The 26,251-nt window shown below is 43.9% G+C and overlaps 1 protein-coding gene and 1 long non-coding RNA gene across 7 annotated transcripts in view; one reads left to right on the top strand and one right to left on the bottom strand.

The window, feature by feature from the left end:
• Nucleotides 1-26,251, bottom strand: part of DLG2 (discs large MAGUK scaffold protein 2) — a 904,765-nt gene that overhangs the window by 381,628 nt on the left and 496,886 nt on the right. Inside the window, exon 1 of one of the 6 annotated variants that reach the window (XM_083499679.1) lies at nucleotides 6,470-6,883. The exons of the other annotated variants lie outside the window; for them this stretch is intronic. Within the exon in view, the coding sequence (XP_083355805.1) occupies nucleotides 6,470-6,547 (78 nt within the window). The 5' untranslated portion in view covers nucleotides 6,548-6,883. Of the gene's footprint in view, nucleotides 1-6,469; nucleotides 6,884-26,251 lie in introns of those variants that run through there. 6 annotated transcript variants of the gene reach the window in all.
• On the top strand, nucleotides 20,931-21,464 carry LOC310705480. The gene is made up of 2 exons (XR_014525327.1): nucleotides 20,931-20,998; nucleotides 21,224-21,464. It is a non-coding gene; the product is annotated as an uncharacterized lncRNA (long non-coding RNA).

The raw sequence follows: 26,251 nt of genomic DNA, 5'->3' as shown, positions 1-26,251 counted from the left end.
CTTTATGGTCCAGCACAAGCGTAGATGCATCAAATTAGAAGTCTTATTGCTTTCAGTAGCACTTACTCCAAAGAAAATGGGCACAGGGTTGTGACTTTCCCCCCGCCTCTTCCCCCGAAGCCTTTCCTTGGAGGAATTGTATTTTGGATCATTCCTCATCCGTCTTGTCCACCCCCATTTCCTTTCAGTTTTGTCAGCATCTTTCTTCAAAATCCATCTAGCCGACACACAAGTGGACACAGCAATTTAATAAGAGAGCCTGGGGAAGGGCGGGGGGACAGAATGATAGGCCCCAGGGCTGTGATAATAGGCTTTTCTTAGTACATCCTGAAGAGGTTTAGGCCTTTTAAGTCACAGCACACACAGCTGAGTCATGTTCAGTTTTGTTATCCATTACAACTCATCAGGGGCTCTTTAGTCAAGGTATATTAACCAATTTCCCTCTGTATATTACTGTGCCTGGGCCTTCTTTCCTCTGAGTTAGAGGCTGTCCTCATTGAGTTCTCTTTTATTATCAGCCCACTTCTAAGCATCAAGATCATTCTGAGCAGCTGTTATCTTAATACATCCCGGGCACATCCTGTTTTTGCAGCACCCACTACAGTACGAGCACAAAGGGGCAACATGGATACAATGGGGGTGCTCGACCTTTTGCCCTATTTCCCTGCTCTGCAGTTGTTGATGTGCTCCCTAGAAGAGGAGGAGAGCTGTCCTCAGAGGACACACTCCCCAATGTTATGCAGCAGCTGGCACTGACTCTGGATTTCTGGGTTATGCAGGAAGATTAAAAAAATAATAATCACAGGGTTGATGCGAATGATTTCTGGGCTGGAGTGGGTGCCGATGTTGATTTTTTTTCGTTCTGTCTGATGATTAATGGATGAGAGTATTGTTCTGTTCCTTGGTGTGAGCATGCTGCCAAATGTTTTCTATCAATTTTATGAGGGCTGGGGGCTGCTTTGTTGCTGTTTTCAATAAATTGTATAGAATATTAATGTTTTATATGCGTATTCCCCCCCCAATGTAAGTTGCTTGGAGACTGTTTGGGTGACAAGTGACTAATAAGCTCAACTGTCTATCATCTATCTATCTATCTATCTATCTATCTATCTATCTATCTATCATCTATCATCTATTATTTATTTATAGGTCTTCACTACAGCAGCCGCCAAATGTCAACCTTAAGCTAGATAGATGATAGAGTGAGTGCGAGAGAGATATTTTTTTTAGAGCTTTGTATTATGAGCAGCAGCTGTATGGACCTTCACCCCCCACCCTCTGGTTTCATATTGAGAGGCGATGGCTCTTTGAGACTACTTATGCTTCTAACCAATCCCCTGGTTCTCTTGATTGCCACATGCCATGTTCTCCATTTGCCACAGAAATTGAATGCACTTGTTTCATAACAGGGGTGGGTTGAAATGTGACCCTCTAAGCTTCCCTGTGTGGCCCTCAAAACTTTCTCCAGGCCACACTCCTCACTGACCCTCTTTCACACCTCAAGCACTTTTGCCTACCTGGGATGTGGTCCTTGGAACTGTGGTGATGGCTCTTGCTCGTTTGTTTGAATGGAAGAGACAGAGGGGCATGTTGAGTGCATGTAGAAACAACAGTGTGGTGTAATGGTTAAGAGCGGTGGACTCGTAATCTGGTGAACCGGGTTCGCATCTCCGCTCCTCCACATGCAGCTGCTGGGTGACCTTGGGCCAGTCACACTTCTCTGAAGTCTCTCAGCCCCACTCACCTCACAGAGTGTTTGTTGTGGGGGAGGAAGGGAAAGGAGAATGTTAGCTGCTTTGAGACTCCTTCAGGTAGTGATAAAGAAGGATATCAAAGCCAAACTCTTCTTCTATTCTACAAAAGCAAAATTAGCATGTGTTGCTCTGCTCACTTTTCCCTCCAACTTGGCCCACTATGGCTATGTGGCCCTCAAAAGTCTGTCCGAAGGGATTGCAGCCTCCAGGGTGAAAAATGTTCCCCACCACTGTGTTACATGATATATGCAATGACTTAGGAACATAGGAAGCTGCTCTATAGGATTATTACCATGTTGACTAGCAGGGGCTCAGACAGAGAGATCTTTCCTACTGCCTAATCCTTAACTGAAGATGCCAGGGGTTGAATCTTCTGCATGCAATGCATGTCCCACGCTAATAATCTCTGCTCCTGCTGCAGTAGTTCACAGAATTCTTACGACCACATCTAAGAACAGACATTTTCCTAGCAGTTTAGTAGAGGAAAATATTAAACCATACTTGAAAGTGTCACTCTAGAAAATGAACCCCCCCCCCCAATCCTCAATACAGTGGTACCTCGGGTTACAGATGCTTCAGGTTACAAACGCTTCAGGTTACAGACTCCGCTAACCCAGAAATAGTACCTCGGGTTAAGAACTTTGCTTCAGGATGGGAACAGAAATCGCATGGCGGCAGCGGGAGGCCCCATTAGCTAAAGTGGTACCTCAGATTAAGAACAGTTTCAGGTTAAGAATGGACCTCCAGAATGAATTAAGTTCTGAACCCAAGGTACCACTGTACCCCTCTCCAACATTTAGACATTGTTGGTTTCCATGCAGCATATAAGATCTCCCAGAAAAAAAATAATGGATTTCAAACTCCAGGACACATTGGGAAAGGGGCAGGAAGTAAATGATCTATAATAATAATAACAACAATAATAAAGGAGAATGAAGAGTTGAGAGACCAACAGACCAGTTCCAGTGTAGCGTAAGCTCATGCCATGATAAGTGCCTAAGAAGCTACCTGATGAATGGATCCTTGGTCTGATCCAGCAAATGTAAGAGCAGCTCTGCTGGATCAGGCCAATGCCCCATATAGTCCAGCATGCAGTTCTCACAGTGCCAATCAGATGCTTATGGGAAGCCCACAAAGTAGGTAAAGGTAAAGGTAAAGGGGCCCCTGACCATTAGGTCCAGTCGTGGCCAACTCTGGGGTTGCGGCGCTCATCTCGCTTTATTGGCCGAGGGAGCCGCCGTACAGCTTCTGGGTCATGACTAAGCCGCTTCTGGTGAACCAGAGCAGCGCATGGAAATGCCATTTACCTTCCCACTGGAGCAGTACCTATTTATCTACTTGCACTTTGACATGCTTTTGAACTGCTAGGTTGGCAGGAGCAGGGACCGGGCAACAGGAGCTCACCCCGTCATGGGGATTCGAACCGCCGACCTTCTGATCAGCAAGTCCTAGGCTCTGTGGTTTAACCCACAGCGCCAAGTAGGACATGGATGCAAAAGCACTTTCCCCTCCTGTGGTTTCCAGCAACTGGTATTCAGAAATATGCCTCTTACCCCAGATGAGTAGCTGTTGATAGCCTTATCCTCCACTGATTTGTCTAATCCTCTTTATAAATCTGCTAGTCTCTCAATTGCCAGGGGAGAAAAGGATCTTTATATTATTGCTCATTTCTTTTACTTGCCTGTACCTTTCCGACTACATCCTGAACGCTGCAAACTCCAATATTTGTTCCGGGAGATCTCATAGGACGGGGGGGGGGGATACATATATAAGCATCAATGACATCTTAAAAAGTGGAGAGATGTGTTGGTGGTGGTAGAAAAGACGTTCATTTCACAGGGATGCAATTTCAAAAAACGTTTTCATATCACATGTTGCTAGACCACAAGGGAAATGTCTCTTTTTATTAGATTTGCTCACTAGAATTCTATGAACTTGCTGCAAAAAAATAAAAAGCAAAATCACACAACACAAGTTTGTTCAGTTTCGCATGGCTAATATCAGAAGGGCATGGAATGTGGCTGTCAGTCTCAGATAGATTCCCATTTGGGAGATAGATGGAGAAAGGGCCTTTCTTTCAAAAGTGATGGAGATTGTTGATGTGTCTCTCTCTCTCTCTCCCCCCCTTATTAGCCTCTTTTCATTGCCTTCTCTCTTCTGTGCATGCACACTGTCATGTAAGCTGGCTTCCAAAACAAGCAGAAGCATTTCTGTTTGAAAGAAAAGAAAGAAAAGGGAGAAGGAGAAGTGGTAAATGGAACAAGGGCTGCAAAGCAGAGTGCACAAAGAAAGTGCTTCATGCAATGTTTGTGTGTGGGAGTGGCAGGGAGAGAATATCAATGGCTATTTGCCAAGGAGGTGCATCATTATACTTGAGGCATCTGTCTGCTTCAGAATGCCTGGAGCTGGGAACAACATAAAAGGTATGTTATCAATGCCCACTGCTCTAGGGAGGGCAAGACGTTTACAAAATTCTGAATGGGGTGGGAGGAATGAATAGGAAGAATAATATTCTCTCTCTCTCTCTCTCTCTCTCTCTCTCACACACACACACACACACACACACACACACACGAACTCTGGGTCATTCAGTAAAAGTAGTTGTCAACAGACCCAGGAATAAGGAGAGGAAGTGTTGCTTCTCATTACTTTCTTTCAAAAAGGGGATTGGACCATTCACAGGAACATGGGAAGATGCTTAAATCAGACCTTGGGTCTGCCTAGCTTCGTATCTGAAGAAGTGTGCATGCCTAGAACAAACTTAGTTTGTCTCTAAGGTGGTACAATTTTTTAATTTTAATTTTTTTAACACCCCCACCCAACTGCGTCAGACCAACACGGCTACCTACCTGAATCTAGCTTAATATCGTCTATGCTGAATGACAGCATTTCAAACTTAAACATTCATAGCCCTACCTGGATATGCTAGGGATTGAACCTTGCACCTTCTGCATGAAAAGCAGATGTGCTGCCACGGAGCTGTGGCCCTTCCTCAATTCATTCATTAAGGATGTATGTATCAATGGGGCTACCAGCCATGATGGAGCTTCCAGGTGCTGGGCATAGTCACAGAATGGTGGGAGGGACTGTTTCCTTCACGTCCCTGCTGTGGGCTTTAAGGGTATCTGGCTGGCTACTGCTAGAAATGGGCAAGATAGCATTTGGGTGTGATCCAGTAAGGCACTTTTTAATAGCTTAAGTGCACCCTGGCTACTTGCCATTTTTAGAGACAGCACACTGGGGCAATTGAACTGCTGGTCTGACTTCATAAGACTTACTCTCCTGTGTGCATTGCTGTAGTGGTTCAGGTAGTGGTATCACACTATAAACCAGCAAACACAATTTTAGAAATAATCCTGCTCTGTCCATGGCGGTAGTGAAGGAGGACCCATCAGCATGCAACATTTTAAAAAATGAAGAAGAATAAATCTCTCGCACTATACAATTCTTCACTAGCAAAAACTCAAAGATGCCACCATACCTTGGACTCACATTCCTCATAAATCACCTTCTATGGTTGCTCTGGATCATGGAAAATTTATTCCGGCCAGGTGAATGAGCAATTGTGTGCAGGGTCTGGCTATCAGGTTGCCCAACACAAAAGGAATACCAAAGAAATAACCGGACAAATTCTTTTGATACATCAAAGACCATAGAAACCCTGGGAGTTGACATATCTCAGCAGCGAAGGTGCTCACAATAAACCTTTATACTTCTGGCTCTCTCCCCCACCTCCTTAACCCAAGGCTTAAGAGTTCTTCAGAACATCAACCATCCCACTCTGGGAAAAAGGATCATGTCATTTAGCCGATACCGTAGAACTCTGCAGAGCCCATGGCCATCTCCTCTCCTCCCTCCAAAATCGAAAACAATCTTCATTCCTCTTTTTCCTGCCCGTTGTCAGGACCATAAATTTGAAATCACTAAGTGCTGTCCTTAAGGGACAGATCTGAAACAAAACCCCACCACTAAGGTTGATTGCTGAAAAATGTATCATTTAACACAAAGGCATCACACATTCTGGTACGGGAGGGTGCTGGACAAGCGGCAGAGGTGAAGTATAAATAATATAACAGTGCATGTTAGATAAATTAGGCAAGTAAGGTCAAAGGGGTGGCTTGTGGGTTTTGTTCGGTTTGGTAATCCTAGCTACTAGCCCTTTAAAGAGGTGTATCACAACTGCACTACATTACTGCAACAAGTATTGAGAAATTCAAGTGTCAGACACAAGGCTCTCCATTCACTCCATGCACATGTGGCATCAAAACAAGGGCATATATCCTCTGATAAATCATGCAAAGGAAGAAAAATAGTCACTTTTTAAAGAAGCACCGGATGCATTTGTGCCTTATAGTGTAGAACTGCCACAAGTTTAGCAGCATACTCTCCCCCCCCCATCCCCACCACCCCTGAGTGTCAACACATACAAAGGCCAGATGCACAGCGGATTATTTTGTCCAAAAAGAAAAAAGGTCCTACAAAAGACTTTCAAAAGAAATCACCTGCTGAGGATTTAAACGAGACCAGCCAGGGAAGGAGAGGATGACATGGGTGAAGAAATAAATAAACACAGGAGTCGCAGTGCGTTCCTTGAATTAATCACATTACACTGTTCAGCAGGTCGTGTTTCGACTGGCACAATCAGACACAGCACAGGACACCGAGAGACCCGCGGGTACCAGCAGAGAGGCTCCTTCCCTTTGGTAGCAACATACCTTCTCTGCCTTTGCTTTCCTGGCGTTATGGACAAACCTGCGTCCCAGCTTCTTCGCATACCAGATCGAAGCCAGCATCGTAGGCAGCGAGGGTTTTTTCCAGCCACACCGACAATAAACTTCCACCGGAGCTCAGAGGCAATAGTGGCAACGGCTCAGGTCTTTTCACTGTTTTGCTACTGCCGCTTTTGTCGGGTCTTTTTTCAGTTCTAGTAGCTGACTGTGGTGGGGAGGAGGGGGGAGGAGGAGGAGGGAAGAAGTGAAGGGAGGGGAATAAGGTTCTAGTGTGTGACCAGCAGGCAGGTATATTTACATACTGCCCGCAGGAGGTCTTGGGTGAGGAATCTTTGCATCCAGCTCACATCCAGACTGCTAAGTGTCTGTCTGCAGTTCTTTAGCAGTGACACCACAAACTACATGTGTGTGAGAGAGAGAGTGCATGAAAGGAGCCGCAGTAAACTAGTGAAGCACAGCACTCACCTCCTGCTTCTCTCGCCTGCTGAAATTTAACTCCTTGCTTCTGTTTCTGAGTTATGCAGCTAAGAATCAGAACAGCTCAAAGAGAGAGGGGAGGGAACCTCCTGGATATGTGATGTTGCAGTGAGAATGAAGTACATGAAGATTATTTTTTTAATCTTTCCATAGCTTGTCCAGGTCTCAAAGGCCCAGGAGAGTAGTTGTTTAACGCACAAAACATAACCACGACACTGTCACTTGGCCAAAGTCCTGCAAACCAATCCTGCCCAACCTTCCTCCCTACTCGCTAGGGAGATTCAGCTGCTTCCAAGTCACTCGCAGTCTTCTAGCTCTCCCCTGAGGAAAACTATTAACACCCATCCCCCATAAGCCCATGCCCACACATTGGGGTCCAGAGCTGCTTGTCGCTCCTCCCAACATTTTTTTCTTTGTGCTCATCTTCCAGAATGATTTCCCTGCCAAGCACCTTCTCATTTGCACCCTAAAAAACAGGTGGTCCATGGTCACAAGAGTTTGATTTTTTTTCTTTAAAAGTGTGTAAGAGAGGGAGAATGGTGAACACAGGCTAGTATAAGGGGTGGGTGGATCTGGCGATGTCTTACAGTTTCTCCCCACCCCACCCCCTAATCTTAAGTTCAGTTCTTCACATCAGTCTGTGAAATATAAAATTCACAATCATTTTAGTGTGAATTTCTTCCGTGCAATTTTTCCTAATGTACTCATATTTGCAAGCAATTTCCCCAGAATTTAATGTTATTTTCACAAAGGTATGCCTTTTTAAAATGCGAACTTGACCCTAGTGTATGCACATTACTGGATAACTGCCTTGCAAAATTCAGAAACCTGCACATTTTGAAGGATGGCTGTGCATCATTTTTGGAGGGTGTAAATTAGGTTTGGTCCACCCTGATGTGCAAACTGAATCAAATTTCTCCCTCAACCCTAACTGAAATATTCAAATTCCCTTGTCAGCTTCACTTCTCACCTTGCAGACTATACAGCTTCAGAGAGCAGCCGTTAAAGAGAATAATAGCAAAGCACTATGGATGTTGACAAGCATCCATTCTATAGCCGCATTCCTGGGGTGCGCGGCTGGACTGGTGATGTGCAAGGGGCAACTTCTGGCTCCTCAGGAGCAGGTGCCTGTGGGGGTCCAGGCTCCAGTCCTTACACGACCTAGTGGCAGTGTTGGGCACAGTGGTCTCCTTATCTCCAGAGGTCAACTTGATGCCCTCATCCCCTGCCAGAAAAGTGATGCAGAAGTAGAACTCTGCTGAACCTTCATAATGGGAGTTGGGGCCAAAGCAAGTGTGACTCCAAAAAAGATGGAGGGGTGTATATGCATTCTGGAGGCAGTAACCCTCTGAATATAAGTTGCTAGGAATCACAGATAGGGAGAATGCTTGTGGGCTTCACTTGGGACATCACTTTGACAATAGGAAACTGGACTAGGAAGGGTTTTTGGTGTGATCCAGCAGAGCTCTTCTTAAGGGTAGCAACATTGCATGGTCATGTGATCATGCCAGGCTAGATGTTCCTAGGCTAGAAGAAAGTATTCAAAGCACCCCACATAATTGTGGGTAGCAGTTGGGGAGGAATCCCTAACCTTAACCACAAACTTAGCTGGGATGTATTCACATGGCAATTTATCCCATTTTCCTGATGTTTCCCTCACTGCTGATTTGCAAATTTTGTTTGAGCCTCCACATGACATAAAAGCATGACTTCAGAAATATACCACACGCCATGCAACCCCCTCTTCTCTTCCCTTCCCAACCTTAGACTGTATGCAACACTAACGTCTCACAACGAATGTAACTGATCTGTAGAAAACACAACCTGAAAAAGTGGCACGTACTTTTGTAAACTAAGAAAATCATTAATAAAAATTATTTTTAAAAATATAGCACAAGTTTATTTGCTTGTTACTTGATTCCAGGGGGGAAAAATCCATTTGTTGATAACACAGAAATGAGTGCTAAACTTGTTTCCAGAAGTGGCTTCATATTCCAACACCTGACTACTATCCCTCAGCATCTGCCACCTGAGGCAGCTGCCTCATTTTGCCCAATGGAAGGGCCAGCCTTCACCAGGTCCATGAACTCCCTGTGCCTAAAGCTGGGTATGCACTTTCCTTTCTGATTTTGCCACACTATGTGTTTAGCCACTGTTGCTGCTTTTGTAAACCATGCATTTGGGTTTTTTTGCTGGAGAAGAACCACTCTATTGGCTACGATTCCCAAATAAACAGTGCTGCACCAGGAGAATATATATAGTCCCTCTTTTCCTTCCTATCTTTTCAAAGAGGGATTGGTACTTCATTTCTTTGTCTTCTTTTTAATATTACAGCTATAACCAAACGTGCCTCCGACATGGAACATTACAAGCTGTCCTAGTTGAAGACAAGTGACACTCTTAAATGCAATGTGTGATTTCACACAGGAATGAAGATCACGCTCAGTTGCAGTGCTACAAGGACCTTGAAGTACGCAATGGCCAAATCACATCAATGGGCAACAGGAGCAGAGGGAAGGCTATTTTTATACAGGACTCTTCACTAGAAACAAGAGGTCACCTAAAGTCAAAACCTGCAAGGTGTGTTCAACAGGATTTGTAGATGATTATGACCAAAGGCTGTAACAAAATGCATACATGGAAAATAAGAAGTCATTTGGCTTCTTCCTACAATAGATCTTCACTTGTTGTGCCAGAATTCTGAGGACCTGCTCCACGAAATAAATGGATGCCCATACTCCATTCAGCAAACACCATGTGACCCAGTCTATACCATTAGCAATGCAACCAACAGCCCCTTTCATTTTTAATATTGCCACTATATTTAAAGCAGCAGAAATAGATTAAGGTGCCTCTGCTTTAGGCAGGGAGTTAATCTTTGCTTGTTAAGGAATAGCTTCACCCAAACCCCAGGTGGTGATGCTGCCAGCGCTCTGTTCCCGAGGATAAATTTGATATCTGGTTCAACCATGCAATTCTAAGCCACAAGAAAACAATAATAGGGTACAATAGATGGCACATAAGGGAGTATTTTTTAAAAGTTGTATTTTGAATTGATGTCATCCACCCTGGGATGTTGAGGGTGAAGAGCAGGCAATAAATTAAAACAAAACAAAACAAAACAACAACAACAACAATAACAGTAACCACCTGCTGGATCAGGCCAATGACCACTCTAGTTCAACATCCCATTCTCACAGTTGCCAATCAGACAACAAGCAGGCCCTGAGTGCAACAGCAACTTTCCCCATTCATAATTCCCAGGAAATGGTATTCAGAAACTACTGCCTCCAACAGTGAAGGTAGAATATAGCCATCAGGGTTTGGAGCCACCTAACCTCCACAGTCAGCCATGGATGTGTTTGTCAGAGGTACACCCGTTAATGATCAAAAAATGGCTAGTCCTCTAAAGAAGGGAGCAATTAAGCCTAAACCTTTGAGTTGCAAAGGCTATTTTAACAATTAATTCATATAGCAGAATTGCAGAGCTAAAATATATTTAGTCCCTGCTGTAATTTTCATTTATGTATTCCAGACCTCTAACTTTCTCCCACTGCCTTCTGGCCAAATGAATATTCTCTATTTGATATCCAATGATATTTTATTTCCAAGAGCTGATCGTCAATGAGTGTTTAGCATTTGACAACATTACTGAAACAGGGTTGATCAAAATGTCCCCTTTTGTGAGGAGTGGGAAGGGGCAAAACCTACCTGAGAGATGAGGAGGGGATGGATATTTGGGAGGGGATTACTTGCGCTGTGGGTTAAACCACAGAGCCTAGGACTTGCCGATCAGAAGTTCGGTGGTTCAAATCCCCGCAACGGGGTGAGCTCCCGTTCCTCGGTCCCTGATCCTGCCAACCTAGCAATTCGAAAGCACCTCAAAGCACAAGTAGATAAATAGGTACCGCTCCAGCGGGAAGGTAAACGGCGTTTCCATGCGCTGCTCTGGTTCGTCAGAAGCGGCTTAGTCATGCTGTCCACATGACCCGGAAGCTGTACGCTGGCTCCCTCGGCCAATAAAGCGAGATGAGCGCCGCAACCCCAGAGTCGGCCACAACTGGACCTAATGGTCAGGGGTCCCTTTACCTTTACCTAGTTAGCTTACAGCAGCATTTCAAAACTTGGTCCCTCTAGATACTGTTGGACTCCAAGTCCCATCTTTCCTTACCATGCTGGCTGGGGCTGATGGGACCTGTAGTTGAAAACATCTGCTGAACACTAGACTGAGGCAGGCTGGATTGCTGTAATATGTTTGTAATATGAAGTTGTTCTAAGAGCTTCTTCTCTATCTTTATTATTAATATTATTTATTTATTTTCGTAAAAGCTTTTACAGAGCAGCTAAAAAGTATAGTGCCACCTCCAAGTTTCAAAGCGGAGCTGGAAGAAATGTCTCTGGAAATTATTGTAAATGACCGCATAGCATTGTTTCCAGGAGCACTACGTCAGCAAAGTCACTTAAAAACATAGATGGAATCCAGAAAGAAAATAAATCCTGATAACATTTTATCAAGCAAACTGAACGTGTTTTATTTGAGGAAAAATAAATGGAGAGGTGATGTTTTTCTTAGTTCAGGCCGTGTACATAGCAGGAAAACACGCAGCGAAAAACAAACGTAGGGAAACTACCTCAGAACGATACGGCCAATCAGAGCATGTGCTACCTCACCAGAGATAAATCCAATCTCACTGGTTGCTAAGCAACACCTCCACATGCACGCCCTTGGACTAATGCTATGAACAGAATTAACCCTTAAGTTACAAATTGAACAATCCCTGCTGTTGCAATTCCAACACATAGTACATAAATGTATATATTTGCCCTCGAGGGTGGTTATGGGAGTCAGATTTGAACTGGATTGGAAATAAGTCAAGCCATTTATCAAATTCTGAGAACAGAACAAATTATGACATAAACACTGAAACTCACAAAATTAAGCTTGGCACAACAACAACAATAATTCTTACCTACTTTGCATGTTAATGCAAGAATTATTGAGATGACAAATGTGAAATGTTTATTAAACTCAAAATACAGTGGTGCCCCGCAAGACAAATGCCTCGTAAGACGGAAAACTCGCTAGACGAAAGAGTTTTCCGTTTTGGAGGTGCTTCGCAAAACGAATTTCCTATGGGCTTGCTTCGCAAGACGACAATGTCTTGCGAGTTCCTGCTGGGTTTTTTTCCCTCCCCCCCTTTTTCTAAGCCACTTATCAGCTGATCCGATCAGCAGATAAGCCGCTAAAAGCCGCTAAAAGCCGCTAAAAGCCGCTAATAGCGCTAATCCGCTAATCCGTCAATGGGCTTGCTTCGCAAGATGAAAAAACCGCTAGACGAAGAGAATCACAGAACGGATTCTTTTCGTCTTGCGAGGCACCACTGTAGCTGTAAGAACACGAAGACTACAATACTAGATTCTATGGGTCTCAGCTAATTCCTGAACGATCACGTATAGTTCCTTCCCGTTGGAAGAATTAGGCTATATTTCAAGTGACAACCCATTTGCAATAAAGGCTGATCATCAAATACTTCATGTCCCATATAAGAGACAAAATTTAAAGTGGATTTGTAAGTCTGACATGCAGTCATTTGATTTACAGTTGGCTCTTCTGCTTCCAAGTTCTGCTTGATTTACATGGATTAAGCAGCGCTAGGAAAGGCAACCAAGTATAATATCAGAGTGTTATTGAAAACATCATTCTGGTTTAAACAGGTGTCCAACGTATCTATTGTTTTAATTATGGTTATAAAACCACGCATACTTTCTAACGAATGCTGCTGTTAAGCTGTTTATAGTCCCATATGTTCTTCATGTACATTGTATTAGTAGTAAGAACTGGGTTTGATTGATACAATGGTGTGCAGTCATTCTTGCAGTAATTTTGCTGGAGTTAAGTTAATGGAGCAGGCACAAGTTGACTTTAATGATCTTAAGCCGTTCCAGCTTACAAAATAATGGTCAGTTCTCCACCGGGAGAATTTATCTCATTGATTTTAATGTGATTCACTGCAACGAAGGGCTTCAGGATTGTCCCCTGGGAAGTTTTGTAGCACATTGTGGTTCTTGTCTATGCTCAGACCTGTTTATCAAAAAAACCCAAAGAGGTTGGGTACAATTTTAAACTCCAATAATCACACATTGTGCACTGGAATGCATGAACTACAAGCCCTATGCGATATACGATCAAGCAGACACAGAAGGTTACAATGCTGCTGGCCATTGTAGAACAAAGATGGAGAACCCCTGGCCTTCAATATGTTGTTGGATTCAAAGTTGGGAGACCAGAAGTTTCCCAAACTCTGTACTAGATTATTGGAAGCATTTGTCAATAGATTTGCTGACAGATTTGTCCATTGACTAAATGCATCCTTCCTGGATCCTGAATTGGTTGGTCATGTTGCCAGCACCTGCTATATTTCATTGTATAAAATTGATTTTTGGAGGAAGAACAACACACTTTGAGGGTGAAAAAAAAAAGTGCCAAGGAAGATTTTGAATTAGCAAATTTGTGCTCTTGGACCAAGTTTCCAAACTCCCATTCTCTCTCTCTCTGACGCTTTCATTCATTTGTGTGTGTGTTAGTTTGCCACAACTCGGAAAGCGCGATTTGAGAGCTGCTCCAACATTGTTAGGTTGGAGTTTCCCCGAGATCTACTCCTCAGTGACAAAGGAAGGAAATTAAGAACAAGATCAGCAGAAGATAAAGTAAAGTGCATGTATAAATATGAAGAAGATCTGCAGAAGGGACATGGAAGAGAGTTAAGAGCCTCGGACAGAAGGTCACCAGGTTGATGGACTATATGGTATTGATAGAAAGGACTGACAGAATCCGGGACCAGGGTGAAGAGACGGTGGGGTGGAAGAAAATTGGAAAAAAAAGTTTTTAAAAAAATTATTTAGTAAAATGTTGCAAAATTAATGAGTGTTAGAAAAATGTTGGAATGAAATTATATGGCTTTAGTAGAAATGTTATAAGGAGTTAAGTATAAATAAGTTTTAGGGTTTTAATGGTAAGATAAGGTTAAAATAAATTAAGATAATTAAATGACAGAAAACAGTGAAAGATGGAAAGGATTTGCTGAAATAATTAATAACTAGAACACAAAAAGGGAGGTGTGAGGAGGTCAATGAAACAAGTTAATGAAAGACAAAGATATGGAAATATTGGATGTGTTTTTAATTGTTTTTGCTTTTGTTTTTGTTTTGATGTATTGTGTCTTTTGCTTTTTTATATGTATTGTAATGTATTGATTTGTATTGTCTATCTTCTCTCTTTCTTTTTTACTTTTTTCTTTAATCCTTAAACTTTTAATAAATATTAAATTATTTATTTTTTAAAAAGAGAGCTGCTCCAGTTTCTCACATGGAAATAGAAGACCAAGCCTCATATAGGTCATACACACCCCTTATCAGTGCTCAAATGCTGGTGCAGAGAGTAGGCATTATCCATCCAGGGCTTGAAATGCAAAAATTCAATAAAGTCTCAGCTTTAATTAGCATGCAGCTGAGCAGAACTGCTCATCTGGTCTCCAAAAACAGCTGGTCCAAACCTCACCAGGGAGGGTGCATATTTGCAGAGAAACATTTTATGAGGCCACACACTGAGCAATACAGTGCTTTACTGTGGGGAGGCAGACAGGCTATTGAATATATTTCTGATTTATGAGGGAAAGTTGCTGCTTCCTAAGTGCTACGGAATAATGGATGCATAAATAACTGTGCTCCTTACACTACAACACCCACAAGGAACGCCACATTTTGAAACATATAGGACAGCATCAGGGATACCCTGCTTCAAACTGGGAGCCTTTGGGGCCAAATGATGGGCTCTCTGGTGGTGAGACGTTCTAGGTTACAGAATGGAAGTGGGAGATGCAATTGGTTGGATCCACCCTAGGTTAGTTCCCATTGAAATCAATGGGATTCAGGACACATTAACATAGCTGTTAATTCCTGCTTGTATTTGAGCTTTCAAATGATGTAAACAGTGGCGTAGCGTGGGGGGTGCAGGGGGGGCCGTCCGCACCGGGCGCAACATCTGGGGGTTAGGGGGCGCAAATCCACGGGTTAGGGGGCGCAAATCCACGGGTTAGGGGGCACAAATTACTTGCCTTGCCCCGGGTGCTGACAACCCACGCTACGCCACTGGATGTAAAAGCCACTTCCAAAAAACTAGCTGAATATAATGCATGTTTAGTACTCATTTCGGTGTTATTTGATTCCAGAACATATCTGTTTGCAGCATCCTTAACCCATAAAATCAGAGAAGCAATGCCACAAAATTTGGAGTGGTATCCTGGTATACGGTTCTTTCCTGCTGACATAGGAGCCAACTGCTAGGGGCCAAGGTCCCTTTAGCCCCTCAATAAAATATTCGAGGGGGCTGGGACCCCCAAAAGTTGATGGGCATTGCCATTCAAAGGGGTGTGTGCACCGCATCATGTGATTGATTATGCAGGTGGGGCTTACCTGGGCCCCCCAATATTTTATACAAGTTGGCACCCCTGTTTGCTGTTATCATGGGGGAACAGAAGCACGCAAGTGAGGAAAGGGTGGAGAACTAGCAGTGTTGTCCAATGACATCTGTTGTGCCACACCATGCCCAATGGTGCGAACAAAATTCAATGTGGCATGCTGGTATATTGGTCAAAAAGCTACAGTTCCGTAACACAACAGATACTGCAGTGTGAATGGAGCATTGGGAAACAGGAAAGAAACACCAGGAAAAACTAACACAACAATAACCACATCTGAATGCACCCTAGTCGTGACTAAATTTACCTCCAATTGATTACTACGGGAACTACCGTATTTTTTGCTCTATAAGACTCACTTTTTCCTTCCTAAAAAGTAAGAGGAAATGTGTGTGTGTGATTCATAATATTTTTTTTTCTTGTTTTCCTCCTCCAAAAACTAGGTGCGTCTTATGGTCTGGTGCGTCTTATAGAGCAAAAAATACGGTAAGTGCAACTAACTTAAGCAATGCAATGAAGTCCCTTTCCTCTCCCTGCAATAAAGTTACCATTTCTTTAGAGACATGGGCAACAGACGTGTCTGCCAATTCGGAAAGAAATACAGCATTCTTTTCTCTTTTTTTTTAAGTCCAAGAAGCAGTCACGTTCTCCTTGTCCCTTTCCTGCTCTTGACCACAGCATGTAGCCATCTGCTGAACTTACGCACAAGGAACAAGAGAGAAGAAGAAGTCTTCCTTTCAAGCATCCAAACAGGAACCAGCAATTTGCTTCATCCCTCATTAGCACAAAGCCCTCGCAATCCTAGCACTCTGTGTACACTTCCCACAATCCCCTTCTACCAAGCAACTTTGGACTGAAAAATTAGGACCACACCATACAAGACATTTTCCCTACATCTCAATGGGGAATGCCAGGTTGTGTCTAGGGATGCCGGAGAATTCTGATGAAAATGGGCATGGAAATTGCCAGTGTCCTCTTGTCCATCCCATGTCTGGAATGACAATTATTCCAACAAATAAGATTGGCATTCACAATTGGTGCTGCTTTCGGTCCTGTATACCTGAAGGAGCGTCTCCACCCCCATCGTTCAGCCCGGACACTGAGATCCAGCGCCGAGGGACTTCTGGCGGTTCCCTCATTGCGAGAAGTGAGGCTACAGGGAACCAGACAGAGGGCCTTCTCGGTAGTGGCGCCCGCCCTGTGGAACGCCCTCCCAGCAGATGTCAAAGAGATAAATAATTACCTGACATTCAGAAGACATCTGAAGGCAGCCCTGTTCAGGGAAGTTTTTAATATGTAACGCTGTACTGTTTTTAACACTGATTGGGAGCCACCCAGAGTGGCTGGGGAAACTCAGCCAGATGGGCGGGGTATAAATAATAAATTATTATTATTATTATTATTATTATTATTATTATTATTATTATTATTATTGTTGTTGTTATTATTGTTATTATTGTTATTATTATTATTTCACTCCACCAGCAATTTATAATTGATTACTCACCCCCGCACTGCCATTTGCACTGCATTTCCTTTGTGTTGAATGGTGTCGAATAACAAAATAATAACATAATTATGTAAAATTTCACTACAGCAGAGAGGAAGCCAAGTAATGTCTTTGCTGGAATCTGAACTGCAGCAGAATGGAAACGGTACTACATGTGAATGTGACGTTAACATATGAGAGTGCTGGAGGTGAAAGAGTTAAACAGGTTACCCAAGGGGGTGGAGTCAGAGGGACTATAAAACCAGCTCTGGGAGGGGCAAAGGGAGGAGTTCGTTGGGAGTTGGGTGGTTGATTGGAGTGGGAGTGAATTGGGATAGAGTCTGTGGGTAAGTTGAGTTAGTGTAGCAGAATAAGCTGAGTCACGAATAGTTAGGGGCTAGGAAGATAGGTGAATATCTGAGAGGTGGTTTAGTGAGTGCGAGCAGGTAGCGGAAGTTATAGGTCTGGATAGGCACCCCATGATTGTAATTGACCGATATCGTTTATTATATCGCTTGTTAAACTGCAATAAATAAACAAAAGTTTATGCTCCAATATCCAGGTAGGGCCTGGGTAGGGGCAGCAAGAAATAAAGTGGTGGCACAGGGATCAATAGATGGTGAAACGTCTGGAGACCCTGTGTGATCACCACAGTGACCAACATGGGTTGGAATATAAATCAGCGCCTTGCTACATCCTTAGTTGGGTCCAGCAGGTCACTCGAAGAGAGAAGCAATTTTCAGCAATTCACCCTCCACCTTGCAGCCTCACCGCCCGCACCCCCCTTAAATCTGCTCCAGAGGGTTGTAGGACCAAACAAAGCAGATTTATTAGAGCACAGGGGCTGCAAGGAGAATCACATAAAATTTCTTCCCTCCCTGTTCTGCTGATGGAAGACTTACCATGAGCCAAGAAACACCACTGGAAACTACTTGAGGTTTATAGAGTGGCTATTGGAAGGTGGTGGACTCTCCTTCCTTGGAGATTTTTAAACAGAGGTTGGATGGCCTTCTTACAGGGATTCTTTAGCTCTGATTCCTGCATTGCAGGGGGTTGGACTAGATGACTCTATAATTCTAGGAGTCCATGACTTCATGGATATTTTCAAAGATGCTGCAGAACCTCTGTAGATTGACAGTATTAAAACATCTACAGTGACTCAACTTCTTCCTCTTTCCCAGAGTTAAAATCAGCCATCTCTCCTCACATCTCATTTAGCTCCAGTTTAGAACCGTCAAGGACCGTCATCATTCATTATTACTACTCAGTTAAAAAATAAGGTTTTGGACCACTTGATTGTGTGCGGGAAGCATTTCAAAATGTGTAATCTTTTAAATATACTGCAATTGCTACATTTTAACAGAACAAGAGCAGAAATGAATCAGAGAGGATTTGAAAAGATTTCTTTGGTAAATTTTAATTCACATCTTCATGCAAAAAAATAATCTTCCAAAGTATTTCACATTTTCACAAAGTACTTCCAAAGTAATTCACATTTCCTTCACAAATTCAGTTCTACTGGAAAATGACTTCTCTCCAATTTAGGTGTGTTAGGAAATAAGAGACAGAAATGAACTTAATTGGGAAGGCACAAATGTCTTTGACAGATCTAACTCCATGACTTAGTTCATACAGCAACAATAAACTATGATTTCCTACTGCATGAGTCACAGCAAACCTCGTGCTCCCTATTCTTCTCTTTCATATACCAGAAAGAGGAGTGTGGAAGCTCAACAGTTCCATGTAACATCCAAACTCAGGTTTGCTTAAACTATGGGTGCTGCAGGACTACTTTCTAATGGACAACTGCAGGACTACTGGCTTGGAAACAAACTTTTGAGGTTCCTGAAAGCATTCTCCAAAGGAGAGTCAAGATTTCAAAGATCACCACACGCATCCTCTGTATTCTCTTTGCAATCTATGCGGTAGCTCAGAACAATATCTGACTCAGAAAAGGGCTCCTTCTAGTTTGAGCTTCCCAGCACCCTCCCTACCCTTCTCTTTTCCTGCTTTCCAGTGAGGATGGTGGTACAGATTGCAGGCTGAAGGCCATTTTTCTTCCTTTTACTCCACCATGCACAATAGTAGTGGCCACTGAGAAGACTCAAACTTCTAGGTGCTACTGCTCTGTCAGTCCTGCCATAGGGCAAAGCACATCAGGACAACAAGGGCAGAGAGGAGAGAGAGAAACAATGTTCCTTCTTCCTGCTCTCTAATCTTGCCAGCCTTGCCAACCCTGCTAGAAGGTAAAAAAAAGGATTGATAGGGAGGGTATTTGGGTAGCTGATAGGAAGGTGGGGTTGAACCCTTAAGACCCCAGGATTGGCGCAGGAAACAAATAATTTGTTTCAAGATTGTTTCCAAAAACTAATTGGTTTATCTGGGACTCCAATGGAGAGTTCATTTGGGGGTTTGTTCGCCCATCTCTTGTACAGTGGTACCTCTGGTTGCAAATGGGATCCGTTCCGGAGGCCCATTGGCAACATGAATAGAACGCAACCCGCAGTGGCACGTCTGCGCACAGACGGGTCGCAATTCGCCACTTCTGCACATGCACGTGACGTCATTTTGTGCATTTGCGCATCCGCGAGTGGCAAAACCCGGAAGTAACCCTTTCCGGTACTTCCAGGTCGCTGCGGGACGCAACCTGAGAAAATGTATCATCAAGCAAACGTAACATGAGGTATGACTGTATTAAATTATGGTTTCAGAACATATCTGGATCCGAAGCCAGTTTGATCCTGGCTTGTTCTTATTGTGGGAAGGTTTACTTTAGCAGAGTTAAACAATCCCCTTTACAGTGGTGCCTCAGGTTAAGTACTTAATTCATTCCGGAGGTTGGTTCTTAACCTGAAACTGTTCTTAACCTGAAGCACCACTTTAGCTAATGGGGCCTCCTGCTGCTGCTGCCGTGCCGCCGGAGCACTGTTTCTGTTTTCATCCTGAAGCAAAGTTCTTAACCTGAAGCACTATTTCTGGGTTAGTGGAGCCTGTAACCTGAAGTGTATGTAACCTGAAGCGTATGTAACCTGAGGTACCACTGTATAAGTTTATGCAGCAATCAGCTTGTTGCTGACTCGTCTGAGTTCTACTAATAAAAATGCCTTCCTGGTTAAAGATCCCTTTGAATCCCTCTTAAAGAATACACACACAAATCTGATTCATGTTAATATAAAACTATTTTACTCTCAGATTCATTCAGGTTTACAGAACTGTACCTGAAGGCAGGCTTAGGTTACATAACAAGCAAATAAACTATACCAGAGGGAAGTTGGTCCTGAGGTGACTGCAACTGAGCAGTTATCTTTCAAAACTACCAGCAACCGACAAACTGGTTGTCACAGCAACCGGTTAGAACACGGAGGCCGTTAGTCCTCCGTCGGAATGTTGCACTTGACTGCACCTTTACATCCCACACTTATCAACCAGCATTTAAACAAATCACAGTTCCCAAAGTCTGGATTCAACAGGGAACTGTGGCTTGTTTAAAACTAATGGCAGATTTTTCCAAATCCCTTCCTCCGAACACCAGCAGCAAAAAAAAAGGAGAGGGCATGCAAACTCAAATCTCACCCTGGCTGATTCACATGGTTTCCCTCTATGGCTTGAACTATTTCTATATTTCAACATGCACTATATTGCTTTAGTCTGGATTACCTCTCTACTTCTCCTTTCATTCACGAAGCATGTACTGTACAACACAACCGCAATGCAACTAGAAGGCTGACACATTCGCTTCCACCACACAGGCAAAAAAGAAGAAGAAGAATTTTATCCTGCTCTGACTTTGCGGATGATTAATCCAAATTGCCCTCCACAATCCCAAAGGAGTCAAATTAACAGAGAAAGAGAGGGAGAGACCTTGTGCAAGTTCTCCTATTGATCTCAACTGCTCAACTGAGCCTAGCTCCATTTTCACACTGAGGGTCCCAAGATATTCCACTGTGCTAATCAGTCATGTATTTAATTGCTACTTACCTGCTACAGCATCTGAGATCCATCACAGAAGCCTCTTTAATTAGGGATTAAAGAGGAAGCCAAATACGATAGCACACTGTTCCTGACAGGAAGGTAAATTAAATATAGTACTTCATTCTGGCCTGGGCAGGGGGGAGAGAAATTACTGTAGAAGTAACTATTTTTTATCACACAAATCCATTTGAAATAAATCCCATCCATTCTGTTTCTCTCGTTCTACACGCAACTGTTTACTTGGCTTAGGGTTTCCTGACCTGGTGGAAAAGTTTGAAATTGTTTTGCTGAACTATATGTCTTTTAGCCCTTTTAGATTCTTAGGGTCGAATACAGCTATTGTTTGGAAACTGGCAAACAATACCTACTAAAGAATAACACATACAGAACCATGAGAAATCTTGTCCTTAGTTTTGGTTGGGAATTTTAAGAAACCAAAGAAGAAAGTCAATGTAGTTTTGAAATCAGTGGCGGAAATCAGGGCAGTTTTGAAAGTTTCACTCCACCACCTCGATTCAAAACGCTTTCCAGTTCTATACAAACATAAACAAAACCTGCTCCCTGATTCCAGGAACCACCATGCAATTATTATTATTATTTTACTACAATATCTTAAGAAAGGTCCAAATGCAAAGCAGACAAGCATCTTTCCAAAATATACAGCATGTAAGAGAAGGCTCTGAGGGACACGGGTGGCGCTGTGGGTTAAACCACAGAGCCGAGGACTTGCCGATCACAAGGTCGGCAGTTCAAATCCCCGTGACGGGGTGAGCTCCTGTTGCTCAGTCCCTGCTCCTGCCAACCTAGCAGTTCGAAAGCACCTCAAAGTGCAAGTAGATAAATAGGTACCGCTCCAGCGGGAAGGTAAACAGCGTTTCTGTGCGCTGCTCTGGTTTGCCAGAAGCGGCTTAGTCATGCTGGCCACATGACCCGGAAGCTGTATGCCGGCTCCCTCGGCCAATAAAGCGAGATGAGCGCCGCAACCCCAGAGTCGGTCACGACTGGACCTAATGGTCAGGGGTCCCTTTACCTTTAAGAGAAGGCTGTGAGGTGGAAGATTCCACAAGCACCTCTCCCCTGCCTTGGCAATAACAACAACAATAAATTCCATCACTATCAATTCCATGACCTTTCACGACACTTCAAATCAGCTGCTTGAGAAGGTTGCCTCACTCTGCTTATTGTTAGATCAATGCAGCCTATAACACGCTACCAATTCTCCAACATCCCAGATCAGACCCACAAGTGTGTATATGAAGTCCTGTAATCTGGGCAGCCCACGACCTCCACACACACTGCCCAGTCACTTCAGTGCTGCTAATGCAGTGGTTTGACTTCAGCCATTGTCTCTCAAGACAGATGGACGCCAACAACATTGCTTACTCATTAAGTGAAGCACATTGGGGCCAGAAAGCCCCACAAAACCCAAATGCACTGGCTTACATTGAGCCACGTTTTCCATTTCAATTCCCATTTGCCCAGTTTGAAGAGAGCCTTTCGGAGCAGCACATGAATCGCTTTTTGTTCTTTACCACCCTGCCCAATTTGGCATCGACAGCAAACTTGGCCACTGCACTGCTCACCACAAAATCCAGCTCATTTATGAACATTTATCTTTGCACGTACAAATGGATGGATACCATTAACTCCTAAGCAGAAAGTAAGTGCTATGTTAATGGCAAAACCTGTTATTATCCCTGGCCCTGGATGCCTGACACCCACGGAGAGGAATATTTGAAGCAGGTTTCATGTTCCCTGCAATGCACACCAGTCCTGCTTCCACTACCCTCTGCCCACCATAACGACAGCAAATTTCTTCATAGCTTTACGCCTCCCACTTACTGGAAGGAGATACTAATGGCAACACTGGGTACTGCCTTATACCAGGTCAGACAGTTTGTCTATCTAGTCCTATAAGACCAACTTTGATAGACAGCAACTTCCTAGGGCATGGGAGGCAACATCTCCAGATGTTGCTGGACTACAATCACCACTATTCCTGGTCATTGGCCATACTGGCTGCGGCTGATGGGAATTATAGTCCAACAACATATTGAGGGCAACACATTGGCTACACCTGCCCTAGGGCCTGGGGCAGAGGCCTTCCAGGTCACCTGCTACCCGTTCCTTTCTAAACTTGAGATACTAGTGGTGGAAACTGGGAGCTTCCACCTGAAAAGGATGTGTTCTACCTGAGCTGCCAAGTGCCCCGGGGGGGGGGGGGCGGACATCCCATTTTTTCACGTAAGATCTTGGTGGCCATTTTGGGTGCCACAATATCACATGCTCTAGGGCCACTCTCTATCCCCCAAAAAGTGGTTTTGGGGGGCTAGAGCATGAGTCGGCAACCTGTGGCCCACAGGAATCATAGAATCATAGAGTTGGAAGAGACCACAAGGGCCATCGAGTCCAACCCCCTGCCAAGCAGGAAACACCATCAGAGCACTCCTGACATATGGTTGTCAAGCCTCTGCTTAAAGACCTCCAAAGTAGGAGACTCCACCACACTCCTTGGCAGCAAATTCCACTGTCAAACAGCTCTTACTGTCAGGAAGTTCTTCCTAATGTTTAGGTGGAATCTTCTTTCTTGTAGTTTGGATCCATTGCTCCGTGTCCGCTTCTCTGGAGCAGCAGAAAACAACCTTTCCCCCTCCTCTATGTGACATCCTTTTATATATTTGAACATGGCTATCATATCACCCCTTAACCTCCTCTTCTCCAGGCTAAACATGCCCAGCTCCCTTAGCCGTTCCTCATAAGGCATCATTTCCAGGCCTTTGACCATTTTGGTTGCCCTCCTCTGGACATGTTCCAGTTTGTCAGTGTCCTTCTTGAACTGTGGTGCCCAGAACTGGACACAGTACTCCAGGTGAGGTCTGACCAGAGCAGAATACAGTGGCACTATTACTTCCCTTGATCTAGATGCTATACTCCTATTGATGCAGTCCAGAATTGCGTTGGCTTTTTTAGCTGCCGCGTCACACTGTTGGCTCATGTCAAGTTTGTGGTCAACCAAGACTCCTAGATCCTTTTCACATGTACTGCTTTCAAGCCAGGTGTCGTTTAACCAGCCCATGAGCCACCCCTGAACCGAGCTGCCCACTCGACGAGTCCCCACATGCAGCGCAGCGCAGGGACTTGCTTCCGCGGTGCCAGAAATCGCGTCTGTGCAAACGCAGACACTGGAAATCGCATGCCCGTGTGCTCATGTGTGCACACAATCTAGCCCTTGGAAGGATCTCTGCTGGAGTGAACCAGCCCAGGCGAGGTAAACCCTGCCAACGTCTAGGCTAGAGTATGGCATGGGTCACATGGCATGCCCGGGAGCGCGTCCTAGAAGACACTTGTTCTGGTTTCGGGTTCGAAAAAGTAGGATGGTATTCTCTACCACTAAGCTATACCCCCTCAAGTTGACCCTCTAATCTTTGCCGAAAGACTCCACTACAGAGATGGAAGTCAGGGAGCAGCTTATAGTTACTCTGGCGTCTTTTTTCTTATTTTCAAGATATATTTATTTGCACCACTATAAGGCCCAACCAAATCCTCTGAGTGGCTTGCACAATGGAATGCATATATCAAGGGCAGGGAATGTACATCAGGAAAACAGAGCAGTAAACAATAGCATAAGACTGTGTAATACAATGTCTTCAAAATGGAGAGGGATACACAATGAGGACCCCACCTCTACAATAACCCTTGCCTCTTGGGGTTCCCAATCTGACAGCCAAGAAAGATGACCCATCTCACATTTTCAGAATCTGGGTTAACTAAACAGGTAAACTGCTGCGTACACTACATTGTTACAGCCCCATAAGGTAGAAAATAAAAACCTCTGGCACATACCATTAAATGACTGTGCTATTGTAAAGAAATTGGTGCCATTCACAAAAATACAGCCTTGTAAGTAAAAAAAAAATGATGCTGCTGATATCTGGTGAAGCAATTTTTTTCTGTCGAAAAATGTTTAACAGTGCAGTGCAGCCAGCAGACACAGAAGTAGCCGAGCTATGGAGCTTATAAGCTTAGTGAGAGTGTTATCACTTGAGGGACAATTCAGAGCCTTTCAGCAAAATTGTATACATGGATTTAGGGGTGGTTACTTTTGTTTTGATTGCAAGAGTTTGCTCCCTGCACGTCCCACTGGAAGTGTTTTCCTTGAAGGGAACATCTGCGGCCCGAAAAATTGCAGCACCACGTTATAATCTGGTGCCTGAAATAGTTATGTTTATAGAATATGGGATCAGAGGCAAAGGTGAATAATTCTCATTTTGTGAGGAAGGGGTGAACAGCAGCAACATTAACTGTGCGTGTTAGGATTGTCAACAAGTCTAGAGACAAAGAAAAGTCTGATCTACTACTGAGTAACAGTGGTTTAATATTCAAAATCAACAGCTTTTCATGGCACAAAGCTAAATAATATTACCTGCTGATTGTTCCAAAAAGTCATAGAAAGTGGCCTTCTAGAAAGGCAGGCTATTTGTTCATCTAGCCTAGTAGTTTCCACTCTGTCAGCAGCTTTACCAGTCATCTGCTAGCACATCATTTTAACTGGAGGAGCCAGGATTGAATACAGGACAGTCTGTGGAAACACAGGAAGATAAAGGCAGGCAACATCAACCCTGCTGTGTGAGAATTGCTTGCAGACAACTGCAGTGCCTGGAGAAAGACAGTCAGGTTGTGTATCCATAGCAGTGAACAGAGGAGGAATGACCGCTTGGAGGAGCGCAGAGAGAAGAAATGCCATGGTGCATCTGCAGCAGCCCAACCGGATGCCTCCATCTGCCCCAGCTGCAACAAAACATGTCTTTCCCATATCAATCTGTACAGCCACAGCAGACGCTGCAACCTTGCAACACTTTGAGTTTACCCCCCAAACCAAACCGTTCCATTGTCTCCTGAGACAGATGGATGCCAACATACACATATACAGTCATACCTCGGGTTAAATGTGCTTCAGGTTGAGCGTTTTCAGGTTACGCTCCGCGGCAACCTGGAAGTAACAGAACACATTACTTCCAGGTTTCACCGCTTGCACATGTGCAGATGCTCAAAATGACGTCATGTGCATGAAAAGACGCGGCGAATCTCAACCTGTGCATGCGCAGACTCACAGACGCAGGTTGCGTTCGCTTTAGGATGCGAATGGGGCTCTGGAACGGATCCCATTTGCATCCAGAGGGACCACTGTAGTTTATGCCTGTTAGTAGACATCATGCTACAAAATGATAGAAAAAACACTAGAATGGCACACATGCTGAACTAAAGAGTTGCAGCAGAGCTTTCCAAACTTTTCAGGTTGGTGACGTACTTTTTAGACATGCATCATTTCGTGACACAGTAATTATACACACA

This window comes from Podarcis liolepis (genome assembly GCF_965112155.1).
Source record: "Podarcis liolepis genome assembly, chromosome: 4".
In the NCBI taxonomy this organism is placed as follows: Eukaryota; Metazoa; Chordata; class Lepidosauria; order Squamata; family Lacertidae; genus Podarcis; species Podarcis liolepis.
The sequence above is the reverse complement of the archived record's forward strand: the minus strand, read 5'-3'. Positions and strand labels throughout refer to the sequence as shown.